The sequence below is a fragment of the Sciurus vulgaris genome (genome assembly GCF_902686455.1).
Source record: "Sciurus vulgaris genome assembly, chromosome: 6".
Taxonomy (NCBI): domain Eukaryota; kingdom Metazoa; phylum Chordata; class Mammalia; order Rodentia; family Sciuridae; genus Sciurus; species Sciurus vulgaris.
Genome location: NC_136466.1, coordinates 6529696 through 6540870, shown reverse-complemented (window position 1 = coordinate 6540870; position 11175 = coordinate 6529696). Strand labels below are relative to the sequence as shown.

The window sequence follows — 11175 nt, the reverse complement described above, 5'->3', positions numbered from 1 at the left end:
GTGACAGCTCCTGGTCCCATGTCATATGTCGAGAAGAGTACAGGAAAGAGTGTTGGTAGAATGCCAGCACATACAAGTTGCTCAGTAAATGTCATTTTCATTTCTCTTCCCAAAGATCATGCCTTTCCCCCTCCATGCTGGTCCCACCCATTCACTCGTATATCCATCCATCCATCCATCCATCCACCCACCCACCCATCCATCCATCCACTCATCCATCCCTCCATCCACCCACCCATCCATCCATCCACTCATCCATCCATCCATCCACCTATCCATCCATCCATCTATCCATCCATCCATTCACTCATCTATCACTCTATCCCTCCCTCCATCCATCTATCCATCCATCATCCATCCACCCATCCATCCACTCATCCATCCATCCCTCCATCCACCTATCCATTCACCTATCCATCCATCCATCCATCCATCCATCCATCCATCCATCCATCCATCCATCCACCTATCCATGCACTCATCTATCCCTCCATCCATCCCTCCATCCATCTATCCATCCATCATCCATCCACCCATCCATCCACTCATCCATTCACCCCTCCATCCACCTATCCATTCACCTATCCATCCATCCATCCACCCATCCATCCACTCATCTATCCCTCCATCCACTCATCCATCCATCCATTCACCTGTCCATCGACCTATCCATTCACCTATCCATCCATCCATCCATCCATCCATCCATCCATCCACTCATCCATCCATCCACTCATCCATCCATCCATCCACCCACCCACCCATCCATCCACTCATCTACCCCTCCATCCATTCATCCATCCCTTTATCCATCCCTCCATCCATTCAGCTATCCCTCCATCCACTTATCCATCCCTCTATCCATTCATCCCTCCATTCACTCATCTATCCATCCATCCATCCACTCATCCACCCATCCCTCCATTCATCTATCCATCCACCATCCATATATCCATCCATCCATCCATCACTCATCTATTCCTCCATCCACTCATCCATCCATTCACCTATCCATCCATCTATCCATTCACCTATCCATCCATCCATCCATCCATCCATCCCTCCATCCATCTATCCATCCATCCATCCATCCATCCATCCATCCATTCATCCATCCACCCACCCACCCTTCCATCCATCCACTCATCTATCCCTCCATCCACTCATCCATCCCTTTATCCATCCCTCCATCCATTCAGCTATCCCTCTATCCACTTATCCATCCCTCTACCCATTCATCCCTCCATTCACTCATCTATCCATCCATCCATCCACTCATCCACCCATCCCTCCATTCATCTATCCATCCACCATCCATATATCCATCCATCCATCCATCACTCATCTATTCCTCCATCCACTCATCCATCCATTCACCTATCCATCCATCTATCCATTCACCTATCCATCCATCCATCCATCCATCCCTCCATCCATCCATCCATCCATCCATCCATCCATCCATCCATCCACCCATCCACCCATCCACCCATCCACCCATCCACCCATCCATCCATCCATCCATCCACTCATCCACTCATCTATCCCTCCATCCACTCATCCATCCCTTTATCCATCCCTCTATCCATTCATCCCTCCATTCACTCATCTATCCCTCCATCCCTCCACTCATGCATCCACCCACCCATCCATCCATTCATTTCTTATTCATTTATTTGCAAACACTCGTCACATTCCCATCACATTCCAAGGCCTATGCTGAGTGCCTGGGATGCAGAAGTGACACTCTGTGTTGATGGTGATGAGAAGCTATGGAAGGTGAGCTGCAAGCTCTGCCCTGAGCTCGGCCTCACTCACCCTGTGGCTTGAGCAAGTCCTTGTCCTTCTTGGACCTCAGTTTCCTCCCATGTGCAGTTACCTGAAGCCCCCTGAGCTAAGAGGTGTGGACCCAGGGGGCCTGGAGTTGGCTGTCAATCTCCGAGCATCACAGGCTCAGTGAGAACGTGGACAGGTGCTGCAGTCCCACACCCAGGGCTCTGCTTCTGATGGAAATTCGTGGGCAGCCTGCCTCACTGGATCCCAGGTCTCACATCCCTCTGTTCCTTGCAGCTGCCACACCCCTGTAGGCATGGTGTGTCCCCACAGACTCAGAACCTCTGCCCTCCACTGCTCCTGTGCTGCTGCTTCTGCTCCGAGCTATTCTGCAGCCTCCCCTCTGGCCTCTTGACCTCTAGGCTCTCCTTCTCAAGTCCTTCCTCCTGTGCCCACTAAGGGTATCCCTGCGCCATCTGATGCACATGACGCCCATCTGACCACGTTCTTCCACGTCCCTTCCGGTCCCTCACCCAGAGGGCAGCCTCGAGGTCAAAGCTGCTTTAGCTCACACTGCAAAAGAGAAAGAAAAGAAAACAAAGGTGGTGAGCACACACCAGGGCGAAGGGCGAACAGCAGGCATCGGCACTCTGCGGGGTTGTCACATGCTGCTCGGCGCCGCTCAGCCCTGTTCCACTCTGGGTTCATAAGCCGCCTTCACACCACCCTGTTCCCATCCCTTCCCGGAGGCCGAGGTGCACGGGGAGACGGAGCCTTCCCTTCCCACACCACTGCTTTGGCCACCTGGAGTTGCTCATGGTCCAGTCACAGAGCAGGTAGGCGATAGCTCTGAGCAGCAGGTGCCGAAGATTGAGACTCAGTGTCCCCAGCAGTGAGGGCCAGGGCACATCCTTGCGGCTTGTCCCAGAGAATGGCCTTCTGAGTTGGGCCTTCACATGCAAACAGAAAGCTGTTCGCATCCAGGGAGGGGCTGGACCTCCTCTGTTCTCAGCCCCACCCGGAAGGAAGGGTCTGCTTACGCTCCACTTTGTAGTTGGGAAACCGAGGCTGGGAGAATTCCAGCCCCAAGTGGCACAACTGGGAAGATGCGCCCAAGCTGGGATCCGAGTGACCATAGAGAGGGCAGCTTCAGGAACTGGTGCCCGCTGGGCTCCAGACACACCACGGGTTGGCCCGTCCACCGTCTCTTCTCATCCTCACGTCCACCAAGGTCAGCTAAGAGGCGGTGCCCACCTGGCAGTGCAGAGCCAGGAACAGAGTAGAGGCTCCGGGAGAGCACAGCCCCTGGGGCCGTGGGCAGAGGGCTGGGCAGAGAAGCAGGAGTGGGGGCAGTCAGAGGACCTCCCACAAGGTCCAGGGCACGGAAATTGCCGGCAGCCCAGAGCAGCCAGAGGTCCATTTTCACACTGAGGCTGCCGGGCAGCGGGGCTCCGGGACGCTGGCTCCCAGGCTCCCTGCTGACTGATAGCAGGTCCTTCCTGCTCTCTGCTGGGGTCAGGAGCCAGCGCCAACCAGCAGCCCTTATCACTGCCAGGGCTGGGCTGTCTGCCTGAGCCAAGAAAGCTGAAGGGGACTGATCCAGCCTGCCTGGGCAGAGTGGAGGCATGGTCAGCTCAGCGGTGTCCAAGGCAGAGGGCCAGGCTGGCTACTGCGCCTTCCCTGTGGCCAGCCACAGCCCACTGCCCATCCTCACCCCTGTGCCCCGGACCTTCTTGCCCCGTCTGGGTCTCATTGCTCCCTCCCACTCTGCTCCGTCTCTCCTGGTGAGCTTTCTGGAGCACGGATCCCCTTGCTGTCCCCAGGTTCCACCAAACCCTGCCACCTGCTGCGTAGAGCACAGCTCAGGTTTTCTTGTGGCTGATGTTAAAAATAACTACCATTTTTTTTTTTTTAACACTGAAAAACAACACACATTCAGAACTCTGAAATCAAGGTATCAGCAGGGCAGTTTCTTCTGGAGAATTCCAGGCAGCATCCCTTTCCTTGCCTTCCTAGCACTGGAGGCCACCAGGGTTGCAGGGCTCAGGCCGCCCACCGCCCCCACCCCACCTCTCATTCCCATCCTCACCTCCCTTCTGCAGCCCGACCTCTCGCGAGGACCCCTTGAGGGCCCACCTGGGCAGTCCAGGATGATCACCCCATCTTGAATTCCTTAACTCCATCAGTCTGCAAAGTCCCCTTTTGCCACATAAGGTAACATTCTCTGGTGATTAGGACAGACTATTTGGGCCTGTTCCTCAGCCTGCCGTGAGCCCCAGCCTGCAACCTGGTAGCAGAGGCCCTTAACGATTGGGTCCCTGACCACCTCACCTTCCCGCTCCACTTCCTATCAGCATCCCTAGGCCAGACCCACCCTCCCCCAGCCAAAGCAATGGGCTCTACCCTCCTTCAGCCCCAGCATTTACCAGGGCCTGCGGGCTGCAGCCCTGCCCAGGGACGGCACTGAGCAAGGCAGCAGCCCTGCTCTCCCAGGGACCAGTGGCTCTCCAAGTGTCGGCCCTGGACAGCACTGGCCTCCCGGACACACAGCAGCTAGTGTCTCACAGCCTCAGACGTGACAGAGCTTAGACTCGAGCCCTGCTGGTCAAACCCAGAGCTTGGGCTCCTTCCACAGTGACATGCTGCCTGGACCTCCTCACCTCCTCTGGATCTTGCTGCCTGGACTTGAACTTGAACTTGGCCTGCTTTCGACCAACACCTCAGCTTGTCCTCTAGACACCATAAAGGGCAGCCCAGGCACAAGGAGGCAGGGGACCTGTCTGCAGTGTAGAACGGGCTGAGGAGAGGCTGGACCCTGCCCAGTGCTCTTTGGGTCCCCCCCACCATTGCTCCCTGTAATCTCCCAAGTCAGAGATAAGACTCATGAGCACCTGGCCTATCAGCAGCCCTCAGGCACTTCCTCATTCCTCAGTGCCCCTGCACTTGTGCCAAGGGGCCTGGAGGCACCCAGACCCCCAGACCCCTGGCCGGCTGCTGTGGTGCCTCCCCTTCCTCCTCCAGCCCTCCCCTTACCAGGGAACCACTTCTTACCGCGCCCCTCACGTCCACCTGCCTACCCTGTGCAGCCAGAGACAACATTTCCAAAACTCCAGCAGATTCTGCTCCACCTCTTCTGTTGCACTTGGACTGAAATATGAGGTCCATCTAGCTGGCCAGGTCCATGCAGCCAGGCTCTGCACCAGGGCTGCTGCCCTGCCCCTGCCCTCTCAGGTCCACAGCGGCCAGCCTCCCGGGCCACACGCCGTCGGGCCCATGCAGGCTCCCTCTTGACACGCTAACACCTCTTCCTACGTGGGAGGCCCATGTCTGTGCTCTTGGCTGCTGGGTCCTGACACCTCATGGTGTGCCCAGCAGGGAGCAGCCCAGGACGTTTTAGACGATGAATAAATGAGCCAACACCTTACTCTAGGTCCCAGAGAGCCCTGAGAATGAATAAGCCACCTGCACCGTAGCCTTCAGAAACGGGGTCTCTAGGAGGGAAGTTGCAGGAAGGGTTTAGAGATGACTGGCTCCTTTCCCAGGCGCCACGTTGGCTGCCCTGCACAGCAGCCTCCAGGGACAGCTGGAAATCACTGCTCACCTCGGGGTAGGGCCTGCCTGCCTCCCCAGCCCCGTCACAGGCCACAAAGCGAAGGGGCGCGTGTCACTAGCAGAGGAAGTGGGCTCAGACTGTTGTCCCAAGTTGCCCCACCTGAACGGTGCCCCCTGCGTCACCAAGGCATGTCCTGTTTGGACAGAGGTGGAGGGCACGGGGGCAGGCGGAGCTGACGGCTCCAAGCCCAGCGCGGGAAGACAGGCTGCAGCGCTGTGGGTGGACGAGCCAGCGTCTGGCACACACTTCTGCAGAAGAGCTGCTTCTGGGAAGGGAAGTTCCCCTCAGCCTGTGTGTCGACACTTCAAAAACCCAGACGTGTCGACTTCTGCCATCAGCTTGCCAGCTGTCTGGCTTCTCAGCATGTTTGATGTTAACATTTCTGAGAGTTTTACCAGTGCCTGTGGCACATGGGCCCCACCCCCTGCCCTCAGACCAAGGGATGAGGGCTGCCCCTCCCGCATCTGGACGGCCGCTGGCCTCTTGCCTCACACGGGAGTTTCTAGCTCTGCCTGCAGTTCTGCTGCCGGCTGTTGCATGCGGAGGCTGCCTGGGGGGTCAGGTGGTGGTCTTGCACCTGCTGGCTGGAGGAAGTCAGTCACCCTCCGAGGGCCTGTCCACCTGCAGAACCATGGCCGTGGTCTGCCTGTGCAGGAGGCCAGGACGGGAGTGAGGAGTGCAGGCAGGAACAGCCTCTGCCCCTGGCTGCTCTCCGCCTGCCTCCCTCCCCCCACTTCGACCCCCCCCCCCACGGTAGCGCCACACTCTGCACCTCCCCCGTGTAAAGTGTGCTGTGACCCTCGCAGACTCAGACCATGTGGCCACCATCACAGCCAAGTCTGGAACAGATCTTCACCCCAGAAGAGACCCGGTGCCCTTCCACTGCCACCCCCGATGCCCACATTCCACTCCCTGCACCCCTGTGCGGAGCGGCTCCGACCTGCTTTCTGCCTGCAGATCTCTCGTTCTGGACAGTCCACACCCCACGTGGTCGTCCCTGCCCACTCAGCTTCCGAGGCTCTGTCCTCGCCGTCTTGTCCTTACACTCCCTTCTGTGCTTGAGTCCTCCTGTCTTCCCCATCCTCCCCGTCCTCCTCATCCTCCTCATCCTCTGTCCTCCCCATCCTCCTCATCCTCCTTGTCCTCCCCATCCTCCCCATCCTCCCCATCCTCCCCGTCCTCCTCATCCTCCTCATCCTCCTCGTCCTCCACGTCCTCCACATCCTCCCCATCCTCCTCATCCTCCTTGTCCTCCCCATCCTCCCCATCCTCTGTCCTCCCCATCCTCCTCATCCTCCTTGTCCTCCCCATCCTCCCCATCCTCCCCGTCCTCCTCATCCTCCTCATCCTCCTCGTCCTCCACGTCCTCCCCATCCTCCTCATCCTCCTCATCCTCCCCATCCTCTGTCCTCCCCATCCTCCCCATCCTCCACGTCCTCCCCGTCCTCATCCTCCATGTCCTCCCCATCCTCTCTGTCCTCCGCGTCCTCCCCATCCTCCCTGTCCTCCCCGTCCTCCCCATCCTCCCTGTCCTCCCCGTCCTCCCCATCCTCCCCATCCTCCACGTCCTCCCCATCCTCTCTGTCCTCCCCATCCTCCCTGTCCTCCCCGTCCTCCCCATCCTCCACGTCCTCCTCATCCTCCCCGTCCTCCCCATCCTCTCTGTCCTCCACGTCCTCCCCATCCTCTCTGTCCTCCCCATCCTCCACGTCCTCTCCGTCCTCTGTCCTCATCCTCCCCATCCTCCTCACCTCCCAGTCCTCCCCGTCCTCCCCATCCTCCCAGTCCTCCCCGTCCTCCCCATCCTCCCTGTCCTCCCCGTCCTCCCCATCCTCCACGTCCTCCCCATCCTCTCTGTCCTCCCCATCCTCCCTGTCCTCCCCGTCCTCCCCATCCTCCCTGTCCTCCCCGTCCTCCCCATCCTCCCCATCCTCCACGTCCTCCTCATCCTCCCCGTCCTCCCCGTCCTCCCCTCCACCATCTCATTTCTCCTTCACCAAGTGCTCAGGCCTCGTGGCAGCTCTTGGCCCTTTGGAGGCCTGACTGGAGGACTCCAGTGACCCAAATCCCTCCCTCCCTGCCAGGATCACTCAGGATGCCCATCCCCAGAGCCACCTTCTGCACACGGCCCAGCAGAGCAGGCAGCTACAGCCAGTTAATCCACCCGCCTCTGTCTCTTCAGAGAGTTTGGGGAGTGAGACCCCTCCGGCCCCAGAGGAGGTGAGGGAGAGGAGAGCAGAGAGGCGGTGGGACGCCCTCCACAACCTCAGAGGTCGAGGAGAAGGCACCGTGGCCCCGGGAGCCACTGGAAAGGTAGAGCAAGTGCATTCACTGTCTGCGGGGCTTTGCCGGCTGGAGGCCCGGCATGGCCTGGCCAGCCCCTGCCTCCCAGAGTGTCCCTGCCCAGTCACTCTGGCTGCTTCTGGGCGGTCTGGCCGGCGCTCCAGGGTTGCGACTGAGGGAAGGGCAGCTACATCTCCAGGGCACCGGCCAGTATCTTTGTACCTAAGAAAAGGAGCGTCTCCTTTTCCCCCAGGGCCCTTCCCTCAGGGATCCAGCCCCAGGACACAACTTGGCCATCACAGGGAGGGTCCGACCAGCCCCTCTCAACCCCGGCACCTGACTCCTCTGCAGAAGCAGCCTGGGCAGCCCTACTGGCCCTGCTGGCACAGGGGAGAGCAGGGCCAGGGCAGCGTCCACTCACTTCTGCCAAGGACCAGACCGTGAATGTCTTACCCTTGCAGCCCACGGTCTGCTTCAGCCACAGCCACTCGGTCCACAGGGACTGCACACAGCACGGTGCTCCGTGAGAGGGTGGGCTGAACCCTTCCTGATGCCTGCTGCTCTTACCGTGCCTTTTCTACCTTCAGTGATGTGCCAAATGCCATGGCTTACCATGGCCCACGGTCTGCAGCACATTCCAAGCTGCCTGGGTCGGCAGCCTGAGCGGTCGGCGGTGCCCAGCAGGCCCCGTGTGGCAGGGATCCACCCTGCTGTGTGTGGCTCACACAGGCCAGTATTGCCTGATGATAGGGTTCTCAGGAGGTGTCCCTGTCACCGAACAGCACCGGGCCATGCCACCTCTGTCATGGTAGACAATATATAAACTGATTGGTGGCTATGTTCTGTTAAAACTTTATTTATGGACACTAAAACTTGAGTTGCATCTCATCGCCATGAGTCATGAAATGTTACTCTCTATTTTAAAAAATAGGTGGTAGCCTAGATTTGGTCTCTGGGCTAGATTTGTCATTGGCCAACCCTGGCATTGGAGAAAGAAATGGGTCGCAATTCAACCCCTTGCTCTGTGACCTGGGGGAGGTACCTCACCTTCTCTGAGCTTGGCTTCCATATCTGCAAAATGGGGATTAAAATGCCCCACTGGGGAAATTTTGATGAGACTTAGCTGCAGTTTATGCAAGGTGCTGGCACAGAGTAAGTGCTTAGTAAGTGGCAGCTTTGGTGATTGTTCTTCCCACGGCCTCTTTGCAGAGAGGCAGCTGAAAAGTCTGAGGCAGGCTCTGCAGACTGTGTCCCAGCTGTGCTACTGAAGACCCCAAGCTGGGTCCTGTGCCTCATGTCCCTCATCTGAAAAGAGGACTTGGATTAGCTTCAAGGGACCATTCCATCCCTAACCGTATATAGACGCTCAACAAGGGGCAGAAATCACGCCCACACCCCGACGTGCCGTGTCAGGGTCTCCTGGAAAGACAGGGAGAGCGTGTTTTCCATACTAATGAGCTGCTCTGGGATGGGGGCAGTCCAGCGGGATGTGTGCTTGTCACAGAGTGAGTTGCAGGTGCTGGAGCTGGGGCGGGCGAGGCCCAGGCATCTCCACAGAGAGCCCGGCCTCGGGGCCAGGGGACTGGGTTTCTTAAGCCTCTGCGTGGGGTTGATGGCTGTGTGACCTTGAGAAGGTCGCATTGCTCTCTGAATCCTAATTTCCTTCTGGGTAAAAGAGAGATCTTGACAGCTTTTCCTATCCCTAAGAAACAGCAGTGAGTCACGGGGCTCTGCTTTGGGGTGACACTGGTGTTCACTGAACTCGCAGTGGCTCTCTGTGGCAGTGTACTGGGGTGTTGGACTGGAGTGTCCCTGAGATCAACTTGGTTGTTGAAATGGAGTGACCACCACCACCCTGGCCCTTGAACCCAGTGGGGTCAGTCTGCCCGGGAGCTGAACGACCTTGGGCACGGTACCCAGGTTCTTCCTCTGCAAAAGGGGGGTGTCGCTGGCACCCACTGTAAGGACGGAAGGGCAGAACACAGAGACCTGAGGGAAGCACGGGCCCACGGGGGTCCAGAGGCCACGGGTTCTGGCCCACCTGGGGGTGGGCGCTGTGGGCCCTGCCTGGGCGGAGCTTCCCAGCGTCTGCCCGCATCGTCGGGGGCTGTTCTGCTGTGATGGGAAACTGCAGTGACCATCGCTGTGCAGAGAACACTCTGATGTGTTTCAGCTTGTTCTAGAAACTGGATTTCTGGAAGCAGTCACTGGCCAACGGGAAGGGATGCTTTAAGCCTTTGTTCACCTTATCTGTCTCCAGGACCGGCCACACGGCTTCCCTGCTGGAGGTGTCACTTAGGCAAAGCCACCTCACAGTGGATGCTGAAGGTGTCATGGTGGCTGACGAGAGCAGAGGGACAGACCACGAGGAGAGGCCCTGGCATCTCAGGATGGGCAGAGGCGACAGGGAGAAGGGCCGGGGAGACTGAAGGAGCGGAGGAGGAGGCTCTGAGCCGGAGCCCTGTCCCACATCTGAGGCCTGAGCCATTCAGGTTGCGGGGCCCAGAGTGCCCAGGCAGGGAGCCGAGCCCGGAGGCAGCACCAGCAGGCCTGGGTCGGTCCTGCGCTGCTGTCACGGCGAGGAGACGGGCACGTGGCAGGCCTGTTTCCCCATCTTGAGCTGGGCAGGCACCTTGCCTGCCTGGTGGGACGGGAGGCAGTGAGTGACGGGAACGGGCTCGGAAGTGTCTTGGGTGCTTGGGTTCTTTTTCCATGAGCACCCACTGGTGTGAGTGGGCCAGGGCTTCCAGATAGCCTCCCATTTTTAAAAAGGAATCAAATTTAAGACAGGGTTGGTCAAGCCAGCCAGCCTCAAGTGAGGCTGTTGGAGAGTCTGAGCAACTGGGCTGAGTGAGCGCAGGCCAGGGCTGGGGGTGCTGAGTGTGGCGCAGATCCCAGGCAGGACGGGGTGCAGGCCTCCCTCTGCTCTGCTCTGCGCTCTGCGGGAGGGGCAGGGGCCTCCAGCTCTGCAGCAGGACCAGCGGGCCCTCCAGAGGCTGCACTGTACCTCCTCATCGCTCTGAGTCCTGGGAAATGACCCCAGTTCCTCACCTGCCTGAGGTGAGGTAATCTGTCGTATATGTCACGTCGTGTTGAAGTTAGGTGGGATCGCACGTGTCGAGTGCTGTGGCCTCGAGCACCTTCCCGCGTCCAGCCACGGGAACTGAATGGCAGGGAGGCAGGGGAGGGGCTGAGCGGGAACCAGGCTCCCCAGCCTTTGCCTGTCCTCCAAGTTATGTGCCCAACAGCCTGTGTCATACCACAGCTTACTGGCTGTGTGACCTCCGGCAAGTTCCTAACTTCTCTGGACCTTGTTTCTTCTTCTCTAAGAAGAGGAGCTGATACTACCTGCCCTGTGGGTTAGTGTGAGAATTCATTAATACATGCAAAGTACTGAAGGCCAGGCCTGCACGCAGGGTGCTCTGCAGGTGGTGGCTTCTCTGTGGCTGCTCTTGGGGCTCAGTGCACATGGACCCAGCAGACAGGGCATGGAGTCAGCGTGTGCC

At 58.6% G+C, this 11175-nt stretch overlaps 1 protein-coding gene across 2 annotated transcripts in view; it reads left to right on the top strand.

Annotated features, from left to right (window-relative positions):
• The window catches only part of HRH2 (histamine receptor H2), a 43109-nt gene that overhangs the window by 22508 nt on the left and 9426 nt on the right, over positions 1–11175 (top strand). The window contains exon 3 of one of the 2 annotated variants that reach the window (XM_079143667.1): positions 7569–8800. The exons of the other annotated variant lie outside the window; for it this stretch is intronic. Coding sequence (XP_078999793.1) covers positions 7569–7584 — 16 coding nt within the window. The 3' untranslated portion in view covers positions 7585–8800. Of the gene's footprint in view, positions 1–7568; positions 8801–11175 lie in introns of those variants that run through there. 2 annotated transcript variants of the gene reach the window in all.